General features: G+C 40.9%; 1 protein-coding gene across 1 annotated transcript; it reads left to right on the plus strand.

The window, feature by feature from the left end:
* The first annotated feature begins 5,460 nt into the window (after window positions 1–5,460).
* Window positions 5,461–25,971, plus strand: washc5 (WASH complex subunit 5). The gene is made up of 28 exons (XM_037677096.1): window positions 5,461–5,646; window positions 5,844–5,989; window positions 6,096–6,180; window positions 6,860–6,960; window positions 7,475–7,667; window positions 7,751–7,903; window positions 9,202–9,315; window positions 9,666–9,837; window positions 10,976–11,103; window positions 11,400–11,529; window positions 12,843–12,955; window positions 13,433–13,599; window positions 17,173–17,248; window positions 17,344–17,454; window positions 17,769–17,909; window positions 18,364–18,444; window positions 18,575–18,676; window positions 19,441–19,620; window positions 19,703–19,827; window positions 19,905–20,067; window positions 20,166–20,268; window positions 20,355–20,434; window positions 20,536–20,639; window positions 22,404–22,533; window positions 22,636–22,732; window positions 25,125–25,278; window positions 25,399–25,486; window positions 25,685–25,971. The coding sequence occupies exons 1-28, from the start codon at window positions 5,461–5,463 to the stop codon at window positions 25,739–25,741; spliced, it is 3,480 nt and encodes a 1,159-aa protein (XP_037533024.1). The 3' UTR covers window positions 25,742–25,971.

Here is a 25,971-nt window from a genome sequence, read left to right on the forward strand (position 1 = left end):
TATATATGTATATGTATACAGTCTTTCCACAGAAGCCCATTAAAGAAAAAGAGATCTTTGACAATGCAACTGCAACAGTTTCACATAAAATTTGAATAATTGCAACATGCAGTTTTCTGAAGTCTATCATCATACAACAAAAATAGGAATAAACAGTCAGAGCAAAAGCTCCAGCACACAGCTCTGAGCTCATTAACCTCTGGCTCACACTGCTTAATGGAGCTGGCTGCCAGCATGGTGGATATATTGGCCATAAATCTCCAGGTCAATGAAAGGTGAAGGTATAGACATCCATTTGTTTACTCATCCATGCTGACCACATAGTGCACTGGACCCAGACTAAATGTTTACATGCACAGGCAATTACAGGGAACCCCAAACTGGTTTCTTCAACAGTTTGCTGTCAAAACATACTCGTTTTGGAAGCTTTCAAGCAAACATGCTGAATGTATTGAAGGTGGGTGGTCTATTTATCTTTCGAAGGACAGATGATTTTCCCCCATCATCTTCCCTGGGGTTTTATCTCGGAGGCAGCGGGTTAGTTTAATTTCAGTTCAGGCCTGATCCCTGTAAATCACGGACCCCCTGTAAAGCAGGCAGGCGTCTGAGTGATGGATGGAGGCAGGAACAGAGGATTGTAGCGGTTCTCTGTCGCCACCTAGAGCACCAGGCTGGCTCGGTTATCATCCCGCCCGAGCTGCGGGGATTAAAGTAGACTTCAGTTGTACTTGAAAATTATTTATAATTAATCAGTACACGGAGGGACTCTTAGAGGAAGCTAAAATAAATATGGGTACCCTAAATGTATTTCTGCAGGTCGAAGCGTTAGTTTTTTTGTTTGTTTGTTTGTTTCCGCCCTTCTCCGGCCAGTTAAGCGACAGAATCGAACGCACCCGGCAGCAGCAGACCAGTCACGTGAAGAGTCATGAGGAAGTAAACAAGGAAGAGCAGCTCCGAACAGGCAAGACATTTGGATGAAAAGTGTCAAAATTGTTACAGTATTTTAACCGGTAGCATAAAATGAAGCTAGTTAGCCATCAAATGTGTGCACTTGTGCGCGTGCTTGAGTAATGTCGGCCGCTTTCTTTTAATGAAGGGAGCTAGCAGGCTACATGCTAATATTAGCCGTTAGCAACAGATGAATCTCAACAGAAAGACTGAGACAAACAACACGTTTACTATGAAACAAACGGAAGGGTTTTGTTGGTTTTTGTGTGAAAAGCTTTGAAAATAGGTTCAAAAGCAGATTTTGTTTACAACTAAAATATTTATTAACAACAATTTACGGTTATTCTGGGATAAAAAGCTTCTGCTGGTCAGTTTCTTGTAGAGGGTTTTTGAGCACAATATTACTAAACCTTCAGTGAACATCTGTCTGTTGTAGCCCCTGTATGCTTCTGTTTTAAAGAGGACAAACATCTGTCTGTTGTAGCCCCTGTCTGCTTCTGTTTTAAAGAGGACAAACATCTGTCGTAGCCCCTGTCTGCTTCTGTTTTAAAGAGGACAAGGAGAAAGATGGCTCAGGATTGTCTCTTCATGGTTACTTTCTTCATCTCTTTTGGCATCAATATCCTCGGTGTCATTTATCCATCCATCTTGACCCGTTTCTTCCTTTTTGGGTCGCGGGGGTCACTGGTGTCCATATCCAGCCATCACTGTGCGAGAGGTGGGGGGCATCCTGGACAGGTCTCCAGTCCATCACAGGAACACCTAGAGACAAACGAGACAAACAACTATTCACTCTTTCACTCACACCATCAGTCTAACATGCATGTTTTTGATCTGTGGGAGGAAACTGGAGGAAACCCACACATGCACATAGAGAACATGCAAACTCCACCTAGAAAGGTCACGGGCTGGGATTTGAACTGGCGACCTCGCTGAGAGGCAACAGCTCTACAACTGAACCCAAAGGCGTCAGAAGCATCCGTAATGTGGGGGGGGGACACAATGATGTGTGTAGGTGTGTGCTCGTGTGCGCGCACGTAAGAAAAGGTGTTCACTAGTGAACAAAAAAGCAACATTTCATCTAGATTTCCTTTAATTCCACACATTTAAAACATGTTTCTCACCAAGTTTGTGTAAATTCAGCTGTGGTTTTTAAAGACATTTTAACTTTAATACACTTTAATACAGAGCGTCAGGTCGGCACTATTTGTCTTTTATAGAGAAATAAAAAACATCACCACTGGACTTTTTTACTTGTGTTCAACACTCCTCATCTAAATGATGTTTCTCATGAACCTTGAGGACAATAAGGTGTGGGGGTTTAAAGACATTTCAACTTTAATGCACCTGAACACACAGCGTCTCTTACACCTGCAGCGTCTGACAGAGTCACAGTTACTGCTAAGAGAACATGCTACAGACGTAGCGCTGCTCTCAAACATCCTCCTAACATGAATATATGTTTATGATCAACCCCCTGGTCAACCACTGCCTGCACTAACTGGTGAGCGAGTAACACGGGTACCTCCATCTCCTCCACCTGTGTGCGTTTTCTTCCCAGGCAAGAGGCAGGAAGGGACGGTGGAGAGTTGGAGGTAACCAGGAAAACCTGGAGTGGAGTTTTAGTGGTTTGAGTATTCTATTAATCAAGTGGAATGGATTTGTTCACGAAGAAAGAGAAACTGCGCCGCCTGAACTAATGTTTTATATTAAAAGTGGGGGAGTCCAAATGAACGTTTTTTTAATGTGTGTGGGGGGGGGGGGGGACTTGTCCCCTTCACATATAATGGTTGCGACGCCTATGACTGAACCACTGTGCCGCCGTGGTGTCATTTGTCGGCTCTTTGAATTCAACAAGTTTGTTGTTGAATTGAATTAAAACACATTTCAATTATTGGGACTGTTGAATTGGACCAAACTGGTTTTGGGTCGAATCTGTTTGTATTTTTTTGTTTTTTTGAAACGACTCGATCTGAGCTGGCTCTAAATAAATTAGAGGTTGATCGATTTGAGCTGTTTTACAAATCAGCATTTTTAGCCAAATCTGATTTTTTCATTTAGCAAAATATATCCGTCCATCCATCCATCCTTCCATCCGTCCATCCATCCGTCCATCCATCCGTCCATCCATCCGTCCATCCATCCGTCCATCCATCCGTCCATCCGTCCATCCGTCCATCCATCCATCCATCCGTCCATCCATCCGTCCATCCATCCGTCCATCCGTCCATCCATCCATCCATCCGTCCATCCTTCCATCCATTATCTTTTACCCGTTTCTTCCATTTTGGGTCATGGGGGTCGCTGGTGCCCATGTCCAGCAATCACTGTGTGAGGGGCGAGGGGCGGGGGACACCCTGGACGGGTCGCAAGTCCATCACAGGGCCAAATAATAGCCACTTAATTTAAATAGCTAAACATATGTTTAACAACACTAAGTAGAAGTTGTACACTTTAATTTTAAAAGATGCGTTCTCACTTATAAAACCTAAAATGTGGACTACAGGAAGCTGGTTGTAGCTGCTGCACAGCCATGGCTGATTCCTTTGTTCAAGTGGACGATATAATCCAATTAAAACTGGTTATCTGATTAATCTGTATATCCTTATTTAATTACTGAACTTATATTTTACTGATTTGGGGATTTGCTTTAAACAATTAGTTTATTTATTCACCAGTTATAAAATGGTTAATATTTAGCGAGTTTATATGTTATTATTTAATCTCAGCGAGGTCTGCCTCAAGAAACCTTTCTCTAGCAAAGGTCCAGAATGTATATATTTAAATTCTCTTTTAGTGACAGACGTGCTGGTTTTCTTCAGTCAACTATTTTCTTTTCGGGTCTGGACCGCTCAGCGTGCTGGCAGCAGAGAGAAACCACAGGCCCGACCTGGAAATTACCATAAATACTTGTAAACCTCACTGCATAAAATAAATCATCATAAATTAAGACGACGCCATGTAAAAGGAGTTACCAAGATAAAGTTTGGCGGGAAAAATAAAACTGTATATGAACTATTTCATTCTACTGACGTTTTAGAACTAATTTGGGTCTAGATAAGACTTTATTTGGATCTGGACCACGGTTCACCTGTTGGGGAACTCTGATAATAGAGGGGAAGGCTGTCGGTGTTTTATGATTGTCTAAACTTTTCATTTTGTCTGCCTTTATTATCTCTACATGCATACAAAGTCCGAGTCAAAGTTTCTTTATTTGTCATACGCACCACATGTGGTGGAATGAAATTGTATACACATACGCTGCACAAGACACGTTAATGAACAAGAGGTTCTCTTTAACGTGACCATTGTTTGTTTGAAGCTCGTAAAAATATTTTTTATTTTAACAAGGTTCAGTCAGGTCATCTCATCTGGACGGTTTCTTTTTTTTGCCGAGCAATTTCGTCCTTCATCCGAAGGACTTCTTTAATCTGAGGGGCTACCAACAAGTCGTTGTTATCATGAAGCTGCTAGCGGGGCCTGCTAACGCTACAAACAAGATCCTCCATCTGCCTGCACGGACCAAACTCTACAGATCTGTTCAGTTCCATGGGGAAACCTCGGATGTTCTCTGTCTGTCGGACCTGGTTCTGGACCGCGGTCTGTGAGGGCAGCTGCTGCGGTCGTTATTACCATCAAGCTGCTGACCGGACCTGCTAACGTCGCTAACAGAACAGAACCATTATGTTGAAAGAACCTCACTGCTAACCAACTCACACTGTAGATGGTTTTCTTTTTCAACTTTGGCTCCTTGTTTTTAGTATTTTAGTAGTATTTTTAATGTTTTTTAGTATCTTAGTAGTATTTCTTTATGTTTTTAGTATTATTGCTGCATGCTATTGGTATTTCTTGTTTTATTTTGGTGAGTCGAGACGGTTCTTCTCGTCCTAAGCATTTCATTGCATTGTTGACCTTGTGTTGATTTTGCATATAACAAATAAACCTAACCTGAAACTGAGTCCCACCACAAACAGCACACTCCCATAGTGGAAACAAACAGTTTGCTGGTGGTAAGATGACCTCCGGGGTCCGCCCTCTCCCCGTCAACTCCTCTGTGGCAGCCTTACCAAAAGTGGTTCAAAACACCAACGTTCATGCTCAATAATCCAGGTAAAAATCCAACAATGTTCAGTCAGGTCATCTGGATGGTTTCTTTTCCTCAGATTGAAGAAGTCCTTTGAATGAAGGACGAAATGTCTTGGCAAAAAAAGAAACCATCCAGATGACCTGACTGAACATTGTTGATTATTACCTGGATTATTGAGCATGAACTTTGGTGTTTTTTTTTATTTTAATTTCTAGTATAGATACTGAAAGGCTTTCAGTTTCTTGCTCAGACAACTCTTCAGCGTGGGAATGAATTAAAATGTGATCTGAAAAAGAAGTAAACCCAATCTCTCTTATTTTTAAACATGTTTTTTAATTTTTCTAGGAATATTTGGAGTATTTGTTCCAGATTCCCTGCATCAGGGTGTATTTTCTTCACATCCTGCTCTTCACGCTCCAACCGCCATGGTGGACTTCCTGGCCGACAACAACCAGTGTGGCCAGGCCATCCTCAGGATAGTCTCCAGAGGGAACGCCATCATTGCAGAGCTCCTGCGGCTCTCTGACTTCATCCCACCAGTTTTTAGGCTCAAGGACAAAAGTGACCAGCAGAAATATGGAGACATAATCTGCGACTTCAGCTACTTTAAGGTCAAACACACACTTCCAGTGCCTAAACCTTTTCATTTAGCCACAAAACACTGCATTTTCTCAGAGAGCACAGAAGCTTGGCTGCAGGACTCCCTGACTAGAGCAGCAGTGTTCTTAGTTTAGCTGTGGCTTGATTTACAATATCTTGATTCGAGCTGAACTTTCAGCTGCATTTCACCACATTGCCTCCTCTCCAGGGCCCGGAGTACTGTGAGGGGAAGCTGGAGGCCAAAGCAGAGCTTCAGGACCTGGACGAAGAGTTCAGAGAGAACAACACTGAGATCCTGTCCAGGTTCTATCTGGCCTTTGAGAGCGTCCACAAATATATAGTGGATCTGAACAGGTATGACGGGTCGAGCTCTGCTTTGGTTCCATGTTCGCTCTAAACAGTGAACATGTTCTCTTTAAATAAACATTTCAATAAACATGTCATTGTTTCACATCTGCAGATATTTAGATGACCTCAACGAGGGAGTTTATATTCAGCAGACCTTAGAAACTGTGCTTCTAAATGAGGACGGCAAACAACTCCTCGTAAGTTACAACAATTCATAAATCAAAACGTTCAGGACTGTCCTGCTGCGACGTTTAATATTTGTGCAATTTTATTTTTTCAAAATGTTTTGTCGGCCATGTTTTTCTCATTGAAAATGAATGGAGCTCTCTTCACATCCTTCAGACCCACTTTACAGACTTTACAGCACATTTCATTTTTTGTTCTGGTTCAGCTCCTTTCAGCTGTTTTCTGATCAGTTTTTGTTCTTTTTTCAGCTACTTTATGCTAAATTCTGCTTGTTTTTGTTTTTTCAGTTTTTTTTTGTTTGTTTTTTTAGGTATTCTCTAATTTCTGCTTTTTCATTTTTTAGCTTTCAGCTACTTTTTTTTTTGTTGCAAACTTCAGCTTTTTTCTGCTCATTTCAGATTTTTTATAATCTATCCAGCCTCTGTCTGTTTCAGCTTATTCTGCTAATTTCGGCTACATTTCTGCCCTATTCTTTAAAAAAAAATTATTTACACATTTCTGCTGCATTCTGCTGCGTTCTGCTTTCTTAAGCAGCTTTCAACTTTACATTTTTACAGGAAATTACATTTCTCTAGTGTTAACTCTTAGCTGCCACATTCTAAACCTCCGTATTTGATTTTTTCATTATTTGGTTTTGTTCGATGTCTCCCGGTGCTCAAACGGCTGTTGTAAATGTTTTTCTCCTGCCAGTGTGAGGCTCTTTACCTGTACGGAGTCATGCTGTTGGTTATCGACCAGAAAATCGAAGGAGAGGTCAGAGAGAGGATGCTTGTCTCCTATTACAGATACAGGTGAGCCTGTGATGCACACACTCGGTCACACAGGTACGACACGCTCAGTGACTCTGAGCCGATGGTTTCCCTTAGAGAGGAGGCGGAGTCACCTCCTTGGTTCACGTCTGTCAGGCGTGCAGAGAAACAAATGTATTTTGTGCCTAAGTAAATGAAGTCGTGCAGACATTTGAACAAAGTTATGAAATTTATTGATGCAACTTCTGTTTAACCAGCCAGTTTGACCAGCTGCAGTCATGTGTTTTTATATAGGTTAAGGTCACAAATCAAGGTCAACACTTTAACAAGGTTTTCCTGCCTATAACTTCTGATCTGTTCAAGATAATTTAATGAGACTTCATGAGCATTATCATAAGATGGGGTGTCACATACACTTTTCATCAGCCCCGCTTCAAGGTCACAAATCAAAGTCAAAGTTAAAGAAGCTTTTTGCTCATCTGGACAGTTGCTATGTTGTTTGTCGACGGGCGTATCATGTGCTCTAAGCGGGATTCTTGTTTTACGTGTTTTTCAGTGCTGCTCGTTCATCAGCTGACTCCAATCTGGACGACATTTGTAAGCTCCTGCGCAGCACCGGCTACTCCAGCCAGCCTGGCGCTAAACGTCCCGCCAACTATCCAGACAGCTACTTCCAGAGGGTTCCCATCAACGCCACGTTCATCAGCATGGTCATCGGGAGGCTCCGCTCAGACGACATCTACAATCAAGTAGTTGAGCTTGAAGTTTACGTCTACAAGTCTGGGCTTTGTGACCACTTCTTAACAGTGAATTTTTCCCACCTGGTCCTCAGGTGTCTGCCTACCCTCTACCTGAGCATCGAAGCACGGCGCTGGCCAACCAGGCGGCCATGCTCTACGTGTGCCTGTTCTTCAGCCCCTCCATCCTGCACACCCAGCAGGCCAAGATGAGGGAAATAGTAGACAAGTACTTCCCTGATAACTGGGTAGGAAGCTTTGAGTGTTTTTCATCACAGTGTTCAGCTCATTCAGGACACTCTTGCTCTGACTTAGTATTTGTGCACTTGTTACTTTTTAAAATGTTTAGTTTTGTCGGCCATGTTTTTTTCATTTAAAATGAATGAAGCCCTCAGCTGTTTACAACCATTTACTGCTTATTTCAGCTTTTGTTGTGGTTCAGTTAGTTTCAACTTCTTTCTCAATTTTAGTTTCTTTTTGCTCCTTTCAGTTGTTTTTTTGTTCTTGTTGTTGATTTCAGCCTTTTTTGTTATTTTTTTTCTGCTAAATTCAGCGTTTTTTTTCTATGTTTTCAGCTACTTGTTAGGTATTTTTCTGCTTTTTTAATCTTTTTTTTTTTTAACATTCTGCTATATTTGTTTTTGCAAATTTCCTCTTTTTGTGCTTCTGTCTTGTGCTTCAACAAAGGTCAAAGGACAAGTTTACAAGACATTGGTGAGACCAGCTATGTTGTATGGTCTGGAGACAGTGGCATGGACAAAAAGACAGGAGAAAGAACTGGAAGTAGCAGAAATGATGATGTTGAGGTTCTCTTTAGGAGTGACCAGGATGGATAAGATTATGAATGAGATCATCAGAGGTACAGCACAGGTTGAATAACTAAAGTTAGAGAGGCCAGACTGAGATGGTTTGAACATGTCCAGAGGAGGGACAGTGGTTGCAGCTGCCAGGAAAAAGACAAAGAGGAGATATATGGATGCAGCTAGAGAGGACATGGCGATAGCTCGAGTGAAGATGGAGGAGGATGAGTTGTTGTGGGGATTCCTGAAGAGGGGAAAAGCTGAAAGAAGAATTGCTTCTGTCTAATAATTTAAACTTTTCATGCTCCTTTCAGTCTCTTTCTAATTCGTTCAGCTTTTTTGTTCTAATTTCAGTTTCCTTCAGCTCCTTTCGGCTCATTTCTGAATTAGTGTTTCTTTTTCCTCCAGCTTCTCTTCTGCTAAATTCAGCTTCTTTCATTTCAGTTACCTTTTTAGGTATTTTTCTGCTAATTTTAGTTTTTATTTTATTTACTTTTGTGATATTTTTGAATAATTTCAATTTTTTCTGCTTATTTTAAGTATCTTTCTGGTAATTTGAACTTTTTTTTTTAGCTCTTCAAATTCAACTCGCATTAACAGTTCATCGATGAAACATTTTCAAGCCGGTTTCAGCTTCAGCAACTGAACCATTCACTGATAAACATCACACAGAATTCTCACAGGAAATGACATTAGTCTAGTTTGGCTTGTGATTGGTGTTAAAGATGTGATGTTTCTGTCATCAGGTCATCAGTGTCTACATGGGCATCACGGTGAATCTGGTGGAGGCCTGGGAACCATACAAAGCTGCTAAGACGGCTCTGAACTACACCCTGGACTCCGCTAACATCAAAGAACAGGTGAGGTATCGGCGTCAGTGCCACACGCTCCTCTGTGCACTGATGTTGGTGTAGAAGTGACAGAATCTGAGAGTCATCAGGTGTGACTGTACTGAATGTCAAAAGCACAAGACGACCAATCAAATCTGTGACTTTGTAAAGTCTTTGCTAACTCTTCTTGATAAAGTAATGAAGAAAACATTGGATACTATTGAGCTGAGGTATCGATGGTGATGACGGTGCCAAAGTCTCAAAGATCTAGCTAGACGATGGCATTTTTCCTAATGACCACCACTGGGGATGAAGCGGTGACTCATGAATAATTTGTAGCTCAGTCTTCGGATGTTTTTCACCACTGTCTCTGTGTGTAGGCTGCTCGGTACGCAGCCGGTTTGGAGAGCCAGAGGCCTCAGATGCAGCAGCTACTGAAGGAAGGGTTCCTCAGGGAGGAAATCATCCTGGACAACATCCCCAAACTGCTCAACTGTCTGAGGGACGGCAATGTTGCTATCCGCTGGCTGATGCTGCACTCTGCAGAGTCTGGTGAAAACACTTTTCTACTTCAAAATTAAAGAATAAGGAGCATGTGGCACCTGTGTTTTTCTATTTAACTCAAGCAAGTTGAGATAAATTAGTTTATTCATGCAGCACATATGAAATAAAACCTATTGTCTGGATTCATCAAAAGATGGAGCTACTATTTAATTCAAATCCCTCACAAAGGAAGACATGCACCTCCAACTGCATGCATACGCTGCTCTGTGGCCTCTGAATATCAGACATTGTTGCACTTTGAAAAAACAAGTCATAAAGTGTATAAAACTGTTTTGTTGCTATTTTACCATTCAGAATACAAAATTAATGGTTACTGAACAGATAGCGTCCAGATGTTTAACAGAAACTAATTATACTGTGAATAAGACCTGTTCTCATATTGTCCCCCATCTCAAAGTTAAGAAGGTGAATTGGAAATACCCTCTGTTCGTTCAACTGTCTGTCAACATGACTACTTGAAAAATAAGTGAGGTATTAACTAATATTTTTATGTGTGACTGTGTCTAGACGTAAGAAAGGTCACTATTAAAAATTGGGTTGCCACAACAAAATCCAAGATGGCCACCACCATATATTTATGAAAACCTGCCAGCCCTATCATTTGAGGAAACTATGCTTTCTAGTTTATAAATTACTTAAAGTATATAATTTTAGCAGACGAGGGTGGCTGTTGAGGTGGCTGAAGATTAATCTATGGTGGTCAAGGGCCACCATTGGCCACCCTCCGGCTCCTCCATTGCACCTGGTGGTGGATAAAATTGCTCCCTACACTCGCCAGGATCCATCATCTTTGCTGCTTCAGTCAAGCTAAAAAAAACTACCGGACCTCTGTTCTTCTCCACAGTGCAACTCCTCCCCATTTGAATACCTTGCACCAAAAACATTTAGGTTTTCGTATATTCCTTCTTCATTTCTAGTCTAGAAGAACATTTTGTTGCCACAACTACAAACATTCACTTTTCAAATCCCTCAATGACGGGAGGTGTCGGCTTACCACTCGTTTGTTTAGAAATGCAAATGTTGCTCAAAAGGCGGAACAAACACCAGCTCTGTCTTTGCCGTCATCTGCGTCTGATGTGAAAGAAAATACATTTCTCGTTTTCTAAGGCGTGTTTATGTGTCATAGCCTACGACCCGAACAACAAGCGGCTGCGTCAGATCAAAGACCAAGTTCTCAATGACTCTAAGTACAAGCCCAAGATGCTGTTCCAGCTGCTGCTGGACACTGCTCAGTTTGAGTTCACACTCAAAGAGGTGAGTCTTTCCCGCAAAACGAAGAAAACTCATTCAAAAGTGTTTGTTTTTCCTTAATGTGACGCTTCCTTAAAATACACTTCTTCTAATTTACAGTGAAAGGGAGAATGATTTCTCTGATACTTGCAATGCAGTTTATCAAACTATGTTTCTTGTTAGATGTGTCGGTCCCTGTTTCCTGTTAGCATATGGCCAGTTTATCAGGAGGAGGCAGCCCAAATTTAATGTTCTAATTAGGCGTCCCATCTGACTAATCCCTCTTCATTGGTTAAGCATCTGCACTGTGTTCTTTCCAGATGTTCAAGCAGATGCTCTCAGAGAAGCAGCTCAAATGGGAGAGCTACAAGAAAGAGGGATCTGAGAGAATGACTGAGCTGGCTGAGGTCTTCTCCGGCGTCAAACCTCTTACCAGGGTGGAGAAAAACGGTGAGTTCCTCTCATCTGGAGAAATGATGGACACACACCCACAGCTGAGCAGTGGGCTCTCTTTACAAGTTATTAATTAGTTCAGCGTTTCAACACAAATGTCGAAATGTTAAGGTATTGTGATGGTTACATATAGGCTTGTGATGTTTAATTTATTAGCTCTGGTGCTAACACCATAGATATGAACTCCAATCTAATACCATATACTGTATATTAGATCTGGAGCTAACGCTATTGGCTCCAGAGCCAACCATCCGGATGTGGGCAGGACAGATTTTTCCTGTTTCGCTTCCCGAATGAGGAGGTGCAGGACACCCAAATGTCCCCCGTTTGATGAGAGCTGGCTGAGCTCATCTGTTCATGCCGTGTTTGTGTGGGAGGAGGGATAGTATTGGTATTGGTGGGTATTTTAAATGTCTAAAGGTTCCAGTAAAAGTGAATAATCTAATCTTTAGTTGTTGTGACATCATTAGTGGATAAATGGTGGATTCATGGTTTGTGGACACAGATGTGATGTTTGCAGGGCAGCTTGTATTTTCTATTTGTTTGTGTTTTTTGTTCTTTTTTACCTACCTGGTAGGTTTCTCATGGCAGCCTGCTTTGCTACTACATAAGGTTATATAGTGCAGAGGATACTTTGTGATAAAAATACAGGTTGATGCAGTCAAGACAAACTCATGGAGCTCAGTGTAAAAAACCCCAAACACATTTCATTCAACCTTTATACAGGTTAGTCTCACTGAGCCTCAAGGACTCATTTTCAAGAGAGACCTGTTTTAAACAAAGAGCACAGATGAGGTACAGACAACAATAGACAATCCTATAAACTGAAAAGTAAATAAAAGAAAACAAGGATACTGCAATTTTCAAGTGCATTCTCAAAGTTCAGCTTAAAGGCCAGTTCATGCTCATTCCTCCACCTTTCAATAATTATGTAATATACTGATTTTATCTTTAATCCTAGGGATTCAATAAAATGCACTTCAAATAGCTAGAAAATGAATAGTTTTGAGTAGATTAAACATAAATAAATTATGGAGGATCATGTCCCTGGACCCCCCCCAGGACCTGCTTTGCATCACTAGTCCTTTCAAAAACCCTGCAAACCCGACGAGAGCATACAAACTCCACACAGAACGACCCAAGGTCCAAACCAGAGGATGGACCCAAAACTTCTTGCTGTGAGGCAACAGTGCTAACCACTAATCCATCATGTGGCCATGGCAGATGTCAGATTAAACTTCCATCTGCCATATTTGTCTTTAACTTTTAGCAGAAAACAGTCCTTTATGCAACTCTGCTGTCTTCCACAGAGAACTTGCAGGCGTGGTTCAGGGAAATCTCCAAGCAGATCGAGTCTTTGAACTACGAGGACTCCACGGCTGCTGGGAGGAAGACGGTGCAGCTGATACACGCTCTTGTTGAGGTGAGGAGGATAATTAGTTTTCCCCACAGGTTTTACATTTAATTCCAATCAGAAACAGTGTTATAAGACCTCAGAACACATGCTAGTCTTTGGTAGCGTCATGCAAAGATGGTGAGAGATCAGAACTATGGTTTAAAGCAGAAGGAAAACTAAATTTAACTAATAGATCCAAACAGAAATGCACAAAAATATATAATAGTAATGTACTGTTGCCTTCATGAATTGCGATACTATATTTTTTTTTGCTTTCTCAACACATATTAAATTAAAATGAATTGTGTGTAATTATTGTAAAATTTATGTAAAACGTCATTGATTACTGTTTATACAGTTCTATTAGTTTTATCTTAAGCTGATAAAATACTTCTAATTCCATTAAAACAACTAAATATGGCACCTCTTGATTGCAGATCTATTACTCCAGTGTTGTTATATGTGTACCCTGTCTCTCCAATGTTGTCCTCTTTTTTTTTTCAGGTGCAGGAGTTTCACCAGCTGGAGTCGAACCTGCAGGTGTGCCAGTTTTTGGCTGACACCAGGAAGTTCCTGCACCAGATGATCCGCACCATCAACATCAAAGAGGAGGTCCTGATCACCATGCAGATAGTTGGAGATCTGTCCTACGCATGGCAGATCATTGACAGGTACTCAACTACTGATGAACTGTAAATCACTGCAAACGTATCCACAGTTTAGTGTAGTGGCAAATATTCTGTTGCTGCACCAACTCATGGTGAATGTACTGCCCAAAACTTTCCTTTTATTATTAACTTGTTGTTATTCAGAGTCAGAGAGTCAGAGAGAGTCAGAGTTTCTTTATTGTCATTCGCACCTCATGTGGTACATGTGGTGGAGCGAAATTATGTACACAGGGTCCCAGTTACATCCAACAATAAAATGCATAAGAAAAACAGTAATAACATCTAAGATATGAACTAAGAAAAACATCAACTAAATATACACTAAGCACTCATAACATAAAACATTGAACATCAGCACAAACATGAACATGAGTCTGTGAGCAGATGTGCACGCATGAACACATCAACATTGAAACAGATCAGCAGCAACATGATATGGTTTTTCACAGTGATTATTCTAGTTAGAGATTCATGAGTCTAACAGCCTCAGGGTAGAAGCTGTTCCTCAGTCTAGTGGTTCTACACTTAATGCTCCTTAACCTCCTTCCTGAGGGGAGTGGGGCAAAAAGTGTGTGCTGGGTGAGTGGGGTCCTTCATGATGCAGGTGGCCCTCTTCCTGCATCTGGAGGTGTAGATGTCTGTGATGGTGGGGAGACTGATTCCGACAGATTTCTGTGCAGCCTTCACCACTCTCTGCAAAGCTTTTCTTTCTGCAGCTGTGCAGCCTCCATGCCACACATTGATGCTCGAGCACAGGATGCTCTCCACTGCACACCTGTAGAAGGAGGTGAGGACTGAGCTTCCCAGACCAGCTCGCCTCAGCCGTCTGAGGAAGTAGAGTCTCTGATGAGCTTTCTTGATCAGGCTGGTGGTGTTGTTGCTCCAGCTGAGGTTGTTGTTCATGTGTACACCCAAGTACTTGTAGCTGGAGACCACTTCCACCGCAGATCCTCTTATGTTCCGGGGGGTGTAGATGTTTTTGTTCCTTCTGAAGTCCACAATCATCTCCTTTGTCTTCTTCACATTGATGTGAAGGTTATTCTCTTTGCACCAGCTCTCCAGGTGTTCCACCTCTTGCCTGTAGCTGGACTCATCATTGTTTGTGATGCATCCCACCACCGCTGTATCATCTGCAAACTTTACAGTGTGACAGCCTGGATGGGTAGCTGCACAATCATACGTGAGCAGAATAAACAGGAGGGGGCTCAACACACATCCCTGAGGAGAGCCAGTGCTGAGGGTTATGGTGGAGGAGGAGAGGTTGTGGATCTTCATTAACTGTGGTCTGTTCAGTGTGTCATCCATCCATCCATCCATTTTCTTTACCCGCTTATTCCATTTTGGGTCACGGGGGTTGCCGGTGCCCATGTCCAGCAATCAATGTGCGGGGGGCGGGGGACACCCTGGACGGGTCGCAAGTCCATCACAGGGCCACATAGAGACAAACGAGACAAACAAACATTCACTTTCTCATTCACACCTAGGGACAATTTAGAGTTACCAATCAGCCTAACATGTATGTTTGTGGTCTGTGGGAGGAAACCGGAGAACCCGGAGAAAACCCACGCATGCACGGAGAGAACATGCAAACTCCACCCAGAGAGGCCCCTGGACCGGGGTTTGAACCAAGGACCTGCTCGCTGAGAGGCAGCAGCTCTACCAGTTGCACCACCGTGCTGCCCGTTCAGTGTGTCAGTCAACGTTTATTTACATAAACCAAAAGGTGATCAAACTGTTTCACTGTAAAAATAAAGTTAAGTCTTGGTTTGAGTCCACCCAGGACAACAGTAGGATTTTATCTATATTTAAAACTTAAAATGTAACAAAAACATATTAGTTGACCTTAAAGTGTCCTCTCATGCTCACAGAAAGCTGCTAAATCAGCTAATAAGGTGGAGCAAGACCATTCGGAGCTTTAAAAGCAAACACCAATTCTAAAACAGACTTAAAGTCAGTGGAGAAAGAATAAAACAGGTGATGGGCTCAAATTTGGGATTAACTTGTTTACATAAAGTTTGAATGAATGAAAAGTTTGGGAGTGTTAGTTCAAAGTCGGACCGCAACTATTTGCACAAGTTGAAGACAGCTGAGGGAGGACTTTAAAGTAGTCAATCCTTGAGCTGATAAAAGTATGAACAGCCATTTCCTGATCAGGATGATTTATTAAAAACAACAAAAAAAAAGATTTAACTTTGGCTAAAAGTTGTGATAGAAACATGCTGACCTTGACTACAGAGGATATGTGTTTATCAGACTTCAGGTCCTGATCAAAAGTCACATCTGAGTTTTTAATTGTGGGTCAAAGCACCAACGTTACAAATGGCATCATCACCAAAAAAGATGCACTCTGTTTTTCCTGTGTTATCCTTCACCGCAGAGCGAAAAGGGGGAATTGGAAATAGCCTCTGTCCATGAATGTCGTAAGCATGGTAACTTTAAAAATAAGTGTCTTCCATTTAAATGTCGGCTACATCTGTTGGGAATTTAGGTTAAAGTTGTAGATGTTTATTAGTAACCAATGATAAACTAATGTGTGTGTGTTAGAGAGTTGCTTGTGTGTCTGCAGGAGCATGGAGCCTGCCTCCCTGATAAAAGGCCTCCTCGTCTGTAAGCTGGAAAGACGAGGTCGTCTTGACCTCGTCTCTGTCTGATAAGCATTATTAAAAGCACTTCTTTATATGGTCCGTGGGCAGACCTTACGACCGGAGCTTCAATGTAACATCTGTGTAAGCCTGTGTGTTAACTCTGCCTCCTCGCAAGTAAACTGGGTTAAAAAAATTCTTCTGGTGTGCTCAGAGTGGCTTATTTGAGTAAAGAGGTGAAAGGATATTTATTTTATCCAACAACATCTTAGTGCAACAAAGGTTCCTTCAGAAATTTGGGTTGCCATGTCAAAATCCAAGGTAGCCACCACCATATAAATATATACAGTGTATGTATGTATATATATATATATATATATATATATATATATATATATATAAATAAATAAACCAGCCACCCCTATCATTTGAGGAAACTCCTTTCTAGTTTTTATGCTGCTTAAAAATAGTTTCCTCAAATGATTGGGTGGCCAAAGACTAATCTGTGGTGTTAAGGCCACCATTGGCCACCCCCTGGCTCCTCCATTGCACCTGGAGGTAGATAAAGTACTCCCTTCATCACTTGGCACTGCCTCAGATGAGCAAAACAACAAAAACTGCCTGTTCTTCTCCACAGTGTAACTATTACCCTCTTGAATATCTCACACCAAAAACATTAAGGTTTTCTTACATTCATTGTCCAGTTATAGTCCAGAAAAACACTCTCCTCCAAAACTACAAACATTCACTGTCCAAATCCCTCAGCGATGGGGGGCATCATCGTATTGCTTGTTTCACATCAGGAAGTTTTGTTTGAGTTATATTTTTGTTTTGAACAGTGTCTCTTCTCCTTGTAGCTTTCTGTCTCGTACGATGTGTGTTTAACCCAGTCAGTCAGAAAGACTACAGTGCTGCAATTCTTTTAACTTGTTTTGGACTTTCCTCCTGTCTGAGAGGAGTATTTCACCTCAGCCCTTTCCTGTTTGCTCTGCAGCTTCACAGCCATCATGCAGGAGAGCATCAGAAACAACCCATCCATGGTCACAAAACTTAGAGCCACATTCTTGAAGGTGATCAGTCTCTGTCACCCATACAAACTCTGGATATCGACCAGTAATAAATAATGGTGTAAATGATTATTTTGTGGGTGTGTTCGTGTGAGCAGCTGGCGTCTGCGTTGGATCTTCCGTTGCTGCGTATCAACCAGGCCAACAGCGCCGACCTGCTGAGCGTTTCGCAGTTCTACTCTGGAGAGCTGGTGGCGTATGTCAGAAAGGTAATGCTACGCTCCTGGATTTTGTTTGGAAGGAAAGTTTAAATCAGGCAAGACTGATAATCTCTCTGGTTTTCACATAAATGAGCAGCATTTCATTTCTGGAACAAATGAGCTCTGCGTGTTGCAAATGATCACTCAGGATCTGCACAGCGATAGTTTTTAATGATGATAAACGTCTCTGCAACCATCTGCTCAACAGTTTTAACCAAAAAGAAGCTGCGATCATCGTTGTTTACCTAATCATGACTATTCTGGCTTAAATCTCCTATTTCCTGCTGGTCCTGAGTTTGAAACTTTGCTCTTCTTTCCTGTAGGTGCTTCAGATTATCCCAGAGAGCATGTTCACCTCTCTGGCCAAAATCATCAAACTTCAGATCCACGACATCATCGAGGTGCCCACACGGCTGGATAAGGACAAGCTGAAGGATTACTCCCAGCTGAACGCTCGCTATGAAGTACAACCTTTTTTTTTTTTTTTCATATTTCTGAATGAACGCTATTTAAGTGTAAAATTAAAGTTTTTTTGATCTTGGGTGAAATGAAGAACTTTGTTAACTCCTCGTGCCTGCTGGCATTTCTGAACTAAATTATTATTTTTTCAATCTCTCCCACGGTGTTTGAAGAGAAACACAAATTAGAAAAGAAGTCTTTGCCTGGAAGCAGTTTCACTTGAAACACTTTAATTAAACCGAGGAAACGCCAAGGTCACATTTTTCAGCTTAGAAAGCCCATTATGAAATGACTTGAAATGAAATCTGGTTGTCACGGGTGTAAACATGAAAACAACATGGTTAGTGTTTGGTAATGCAGTTCAAGTGGCTAATCATTGGAGAATATTCCTTTCTTCAATCACACTGAACAGACTTTGACCAGTTATTCAGTAAAACTGTGCTCTTTGTGTGATTTTAGGTGGCAAAACTCACTCATGACATCTCCATTTTCACTGAGGGCATCTTGATGATGAAGACAACTCTAGTCGGGATCATTGAAGTAAATCTTTTTTATATTGTTTGTGATCTAATAGACAATTAAAAATAGACAATTAAAACCTTGTTTCTCTGGGGAGGGTTCAGCGTACAGGCTGTCATGCTGACTCCATTAACAAGCTGTGATGTTTTAGGTGGATCCTAAGCAGCTTCTGGAGGATGGCATCAGGAAGGAGCTGGTGAAGAGGGTGGCGCTTGCTTTGCACAAAGGCTTAACTTTCAACTCAAAGGTTAAGGTTAGAAAACCGATCTGTTTCCCACTGATCGCAGCATGTTTTTACATTTTAGAGCCTTTGCAACCTCGAGTTTAGTCTTATAAAAATAAGATTACAGAGATTTCTCTGGGATGTTTATTGTCCCCGTCACATAGCAAAAAGGGGACATTGAAAATACACTTTGTCCATCTGTGAATGTTGTGAGTATAATAACTTAAAAAATAAGTGAGGTACTGACTTATCTAGGCATGAAAAGAGTATCTTTTGAAAATTGGGTTGCCACATCAAAATCCAAGATGGCCACCGCCATATACTGTATGTATGCAAACTGGCCACTCCTATCATTTGAGTAAACTATGCTTTCTAGTTTTTATATTCCTTAAAAGTATAGTTTCTTCAAATGATTGGAGTAGCTGAAGATTAATCTGTGGTAGCCAAGGCCACCATTGGACACCCCCTGGCCCCACCATTATGCTTAGTGGTTCACAATTTGCCAGGATCTCTCACTCTGCACCACCTCGGACAAGCAAGAAAACTCCCTCTGTTCTTCTCCACAGTGTAATTCCTACCCATTTGAATAACTTGCACCAAAAACATTAAGGTTTACTTGCATTCTATGTTTAATTCCTTTACTAATCAAATCCCTCAGTGATGGGGGGCATTGGTATATCTCTTGTTTTCTACTGACTCACTGAATTAAATCGTTATAAAGTGGGCTTTTCTGCCCTGCAAGCATCAAAGGTAACAGCAGTGGAAACACAGACTAAATTTGTATTTTTTCTCAGCCCAGTGAACTTATGCCCAAGTTGAAGGAGATGGCTGCCACCATGGACGGATTTTACAGGTCGTTCGAGTACATCCAGGACTATGTCAGCATCTATGGCCTAAAAATCTGGCAGGAGGAAGTGTCTCGCATCATCAACTACAATGTGGAGCAAGAGTGCAACTGTTTCCTCAGGACAAAGGTCAGGATTAACTCACTTAGATTGACAATAACAGTAGTTTATTCCTGTGCAATCTGGAATGGGAGGGTTTTGTGTTTTCCAGATCCAGGACTGGCAGAGTGTGCACCAGTCCACACACATACCAATTCCAAAGTTCGCCCCCATGGATGAGTCTGCTACCTTCATCGGTCGTCTCTGCAGAGAGATTTTAAGAATTACTGATTCCAAGTATGTCATGGAATCAGAACAGCTTGGAAGATGGCTCACAGGTAATCGAGTCTGATTAACAAGTTTCTCATCTACAGGGCAACATGCTACATCGACCAACTGAACACCTGGTACGACTTGAAGAGCCACCAGGAGGTGACCAACAACAGGCTGTTCTCTGAGATCCAGAACACGCTGGGTACCTTTGGTCTCAATGGACTGGACCGGCTGCTCTGCTTCATGATTGTCAAGGAACTTCAGGTAATTATCCTGACAGAATAATACCCTGAAACTTTTTTAAGGAGTTGATTATATTTGTTGCGTGTCCTAAATATGTATTTTACAACCCGTGTCATCAGAACTTCCTGATGATGCTTCAGAAGACCATCCTGAAAGACAAAGCAGTGGTGGATGTCTTCAGAATCCTGCTGGCTGCTGTCAATCCAGTCCAAGGCATTGTGGGTAGGTATTCACCCATAAAAAAAATCTACAACCTGCCACATTTTATCATTAACTTCTACAAAACTTAAATGTTTTTGTTGCTTTAGCTAATGCCAACAAAGTGTATGCTAATGCTGTTGCCAAGTCTCATAAGATCTGGGGTTCATACCTGGAGGCCATTATGAAGGTAGCAGTCCAAACTTTTACACCATTAAATAATATCACGTTCAGTTTTTTTAATCCAAAAACAACATGTCATGAAAAAAAAGTTAAATGTGTTTGCTGTAGGTTGGTCAGATGCAGATTCTCAGACAGCAGATTGCTAACGAGCTGAACTACTCCTGCAAGTTTGACTCCAAACATCTGGCTGCTGCCCTGGAAAACCTCAACAAGTAAGACTGTTCGCACCACCGAGCAGGTGCTGATTGTTGCACTGCTCTTTGAGAATGTAATTTTTGTCCTCTGTCGTGGAATAAAAAGGGAGAATTGGAAATACCCTCCCTCCGTTCATCTATATGTTTGCCCATGCATGTTGTGAACATGATTAATTTGAAAAATAAGTGAGGTACTAACTTCCATTTTGGTGTATGGCTACATCTAGGCGTAGGAAAGGTTTCTCTGTGGCATTGTTTTAATAAGCTTCTGCAATGTCACAAGATCTATTTCCATCCAGTGTTGCATTAATTTTTCACCAAGTTCTTGCATTGATGACTAGACACTAGGCATGATGGGTGCATCACTTCACCTGCCTCTCTTCTTACCCTGATGCGCCCATCACTCTGGAACAGGGTAAATCTGGACTCATCAGACCACATGACCTTCTTCCATTGCTCCAGAGTCCAATCTTTATGCTCTCTAGCAAAATGAAGCCTTTTTTTTCCAGTTAGCCTCACTGATTAGTGGTTTTCTTAAGGCTACACAGCTGTTCAGTCCCAGTCCCTTGAGTTCCCTTCACATTGTGCGTGTGGAAATGCTCTAACTTTCTCTATTAAACAAAGCCCTGAGTGCTACTGTTGTTTTTTCTGCGATTTGATTTCACCAAACTTTTAAGTAATCGCTGATCACGATCATTCAGGAGTTTTTTCTTGCCACATTTATTCCTCGAAAATGATGGGTCCCCACTATCCTTCCAGTTTTTAATAATGTGTTGGACAGTTCTTAACCCAATTTTAGTAGTTTCTACTATCTCTTTAGATGTTTTCTCTGCTTGATGCCAGTGATTTGACCCTTCTCAAACAGACCGACATCTTTTCCACCACAACATGGTTGTTTAAGAAATGAGAAGAAACTCATCGCACCAGTTGGGGTTAAATAACTTGTTGCAGCTGAAAGATAATCGCCCATACAGTAATTATCCAATAGGAGGCTCGTACCTATTTGCTTAGTTAAATCCAGGTGGCGACTAATCTATGGGGGTTAAGGCCACCATTGGCCACCCCCTGGCTCCTCCATTGTACCTGGTGGATAAAATTGCTCCCTCTACTCGCCAAGATCTGTTACTATTCCTCACCTCTGTTCTTCTCCCCAGTGCAACTTCTATACACTTGAATATTTTGCACCAAAAACATAATGGGTTATTTGCATTCTCTGTTTGTTTCCAGTCCAGAAAAAAACTAATCTCCAAAACTACAAAAAAATAAATTTTTTACATCTCCTCAGCGACTGGTGACATCAGCATACTGCTCATTTCACACTGCGCATCATCGAACCACTCCCCTCAGGCAGGAGGCTTCGGTCCATTCGGACCAGAACCTCCCGCCATAAGAACAGTTTCTTCCCCTCTGCTGTTGGACTCCTGAACACTCATAATACTACCTCATAATTTCTGCTTTGGTCACATTACATCTGTATTATAATTGAATACTCCATCTGTACTGTTTTCTAAGCTTTTTTTATTGTTTTCTATTGTATGGGTGTACATGTTTATGTTATGTTTTTAATTTTACTTTATTTGTGGGTGTACACAGGTCTTATGTCTTATGTAATGTTCTCATTTTTACTTCATTTTTACTTTATTTTTACTTTATTTTACTTTATTACTATTCGCACCTTATGTCGAAGCAAATTCCTAGTTTGTGAACCTCGTTCATTGACATGGCAATAATAAACTGATTCTGATTCTGATTTAAAATGTGCTTTGATTCCGTCCTTGCCAGGTCTCTTCTAGCAGACATTGAAGCCCACTACCAAGACCCGACTCTGCCGTACCCTAAAGAGGACAACACTCTGCTGTACGAGATCACTGCATACCTAGAGGCTGCTGGGATTCACAACCCGCTTAATAAGGTCAGCCATTGTAATGTTTGCTTGTATTTTTATTTAGTTTGGTTCACATCTCAATCAGCTTGAATTTAAAATAATAATAATTTTTACTTGTACCTTATTCAGATCTACATCACAACAAAGCGTCTCCCGTACTTCCCAATCATCAACTTCCTGTTTGTCATCGCCCAGCTGCCTAAGCTTCAGTACAGCAAAAACCAAGGTTTTTATTTTTTTTAAATCAATATGCTTTGTCATAACTTATAAGTTGCTATAAATTTCAGTACAATTGGTAGATGAACTATGATTTTTAGTTATTTAAAAATATGCCTTTTCGGCCCAATTATTCCATCATTGTATCATTTTTTCAAAATAATTTATTTACTGTATTTTAGCTAAGGTTTTAGAAAAACGTAAATATTCAAGTCAAGAAGTATTTGGATTGTTTTAACATTTTATCTTCCCACCAATCTGGTTTCAGCAAACAACACTGTACAATGACTTCTTTGCTAAAGGTTTTTAATGATGTTGTTGAAGCATTGGATGCTAAAGATTACTGTGCTGCACTTTACTTAGAACTGTCCAAAGCTTTCGATACTGTAGATCATCACATCTTATGCCATAAGCTCTCAGATATTGGATTCTCAGATCACACTGTTGGTTGGTTTTCTAAGCATCTCTCAGGTCGAAGGCACTGTAACCTGTATAAATAAAGGTTGAATGTAAATTGTGTACAACACAATGGTACTTTATCTAATGGTCACTAATGGTGTGCCACAAGGCTCAGTTTTAGGACCCACTCTTTTTACAATTTATGTAAGTAATGTAGGTCAAACATTCCTGACACATCCTTGCATCTCAATTCTGACAATACAATTGTTTATCATCGAGCTAACACAGTTGCCATTGTTTTCCAGCTTCTACAGTCTGCATTTGCCATCATTCATCATTCTGAGTTGTTGCATCTCAAACTGGTGCTAAATGCTGATAAAACCAAGGGGATGTTGTTTTCAAACAGAAAATTGGTGCCAGCGGTTCTTCCTCCTATCTCATCCATACATGGTGTTCCTATTGAGTTTGTGGACACTTACAAATACCTGGGAATTGTAATTGATGCACGTCTCTCTTTTAAGCCACATATTGAAAACCTATTAAAAAAAGTACAAATTATTTTTCAGAATCAGATCTTGTTTAACTGTACGCCAGGAAACAACTTGTAGCTGCCACTTTTCATTCAACTTTTATTTATACAGGTTAATCCCATTGAGCCTCAGGGACTCATTTACAAGAGAGACCTGATTTAGACAGACAACATATAAAGTGGGTTTACTGGGTTTCTTTTTCAGAAATAGATCCTGTCTAACTGAACACTAGGAAACACTTTGTAATTGCTACTTTCTTTCCCTTCATTGACTACGGTGACATTATTTACATGAACGCTCACCCCTGCAGATGTTGGACATTGTCTATCATGGTGCACTAAGATTCATAACTGGCTGTAACTACCGTACCCATCACTGCACCCTGTATTCACTGGTCAATTGGTCCTCATTAACGTCACACAGACTCCCTCACTGGTACATTTTCATATTTAAATTACCTCTTGGCCTGTTGCCTTCTTAGATCTCCTCCCACTAGTCACGCCGTCAGTGCAGTTACAACATGCGCTCTCAGGCCTTCACTACCTGCAGCGTTCCCTCAGTGTGGACTGAACTCTGCAAAAAGACCTTTTCTTACTCTGCTCCTGTTTCCTGGAACACCTTGCAGAAAGATCTGAAGTTGTCCTCTGATTTCTTTAAAGGATTTTAAACATGGTCTGAAATATCAAAGCAAAAATGTTCTTGTTTTTAGTATTTTACCTTGTTTTATATAACACTTTGATATGATTGTTTTTATAACACTATTATTTGTAATTATTTTTTGTGTGTATGTTGTTTATTGGACTCTATACGTTGTCTGTCTAAAACAGGTCTCCTGAAAATGAGTCCTCTTCACTCACTGAGACTAATCTGTATAAATAAAGGTTAAATAAAATGATTTTTTTTTTTAGAATGCTACATAAAATAGAGTGGTTATATTTTGCTATGTTACTATTAATTTACCACTCGAGGGAGTGGTGGTGAAGAGGTTAGAGAAGGTGGGCCTGTGATTGGAAGATCGCCGGTTCAACTCCCGGTACCGACAACATCAAAATGTGGGTGAGATAGGTGAAGCACCCACATCTGCCTCCACCCTCATTTGCCCCACTCTGAGCCCTTGAGCAAGGCCCTTAACCCACACCATCTGCTCCCCTGAGCACCCTAGATGGCAGCTCTCTGCTTCACACGGAGGCTCAGTGGTCTGTGGTTACATCAGGAAGGACATCTGATGTAAAAATAATTGCCAAGTCTTCGTGTGACTTAGTTCACTGTGGCGATGCCTGAAGAAGGGAGCAGCTGAGAAAAACAACAAAACTATTAATTTTACCACTCTACTGCATTTTACATCATTGGAGTGTTTTTATTTTATTACATTGGGTATTTTGACTGTTGAACCAGTAGTAATCAGTGATTTTGTGGGGTTTGTATGTCACACTTACTGACTTACTTTTTAATTTTTTTGTTTGTTTTTTACAGGAATGACATGCAGGAAAGCCACAGACCCAGTAGACTGGCTTCCTCTGATGCTTGGTATGCTCACCCTGCTCAAACAGTTCCACTCCAGATATACACATCAGTTCCTGGCTCTCATTGGTCAGTTCATCCGCTCCATCATGGACCAGTGCACGAGGTGACAAAACAAACATCTTCTGTGATGATTTTTTGTGTATTTTTTAAAATATAATTTGAGCATCTGATTGTTACATATGGCCTCGTGTTTTCAGTAAGTTTCTGTTCAAATCTATCACAGCCAGAAAATCCCTGACATGCCGTCAGATGTGGTGGGAGCTCTGATGTTCCTTGAAGATTATGTGAAGTACACAAAACTCTCACGAAAGGTAGGGTAACATTACCTTTTGTAGTGCTCTTAAAAATATCCTATAGGGCTGTCTCTAAGAGTCTTCTGAACACTTCTACTCAGAATTTGTGTAATTTTACCCATACATGTTTAGCTCATGTTATATGTCAAGTCTAAACCTTTTGACTGTGCTTGAGGAATAGTAACATGCTTTTTTATTTCTCTCTGTGTTCTTAAGGTGGTTGAAGCTCATGTGCCCAGTTTCATTTTTGATGAGTTTAGAACAATATTGTAATGATCTGGAAGGAGCAGTTTCACCTGAAAATGTTGCTCTTGTTGCCAACAGATGTTTCTTTACTGTAAATGTTTTTCCTTTTATCAGTGGAGAAAGCGCACATCTCTAGTAAAATAAATATTTAGTCTATTCAAGCATTACAGCGATCATCTATGGTGTCCTTGTATCTTGTATTTTTATCTGTAATTTTCATACAGTAACAGTTCAAATGCTGAGGAATTTCTCTTTTT

The sequence above is a fragment of the Nematolebias whitei genome, chromosome 5, assembly GCF_014905685.2.
Source record: "Nematolebias whitei isolate Nwh7 chromosome 5, NemWhi1, whole genome shotgun sequence".
NCBI classification, from domain to species: Eukaryota; Metazoa; Chordata; class Actinopteri; order Cyprinodontiformes; family Rivulidae; genus Nematolebias; species Nematolebias whitei.

What these genes read in the sequence shown, in the direction of transcription:
- washc5 (XM_037677096.1), top strand. Translation starts at nt 5,461, where the DNA reads ATGGTGGACTTCCTGGCCGACAACAACCAGTGTGGCCAGGCCATCCTC. An exon ending in GTCTCCTATTACAGATACAG is followed by an intron (nt 6,961 to 7,474) that starts GTGAGCCTGTGA and finishes CGTGTTTTTCAG; the next exon opens with TGCTGCTCGTTCATCAGCTG. An exon ending in CTCTAGTCGGGATCATTGAA is followed by an intron (nt 18,445 to 18,574) that starts GTAAATCTTTTT and finishes GTGATGTTTTAG; the next exon opens with GTGGATCCTAAGCAGCTTCT.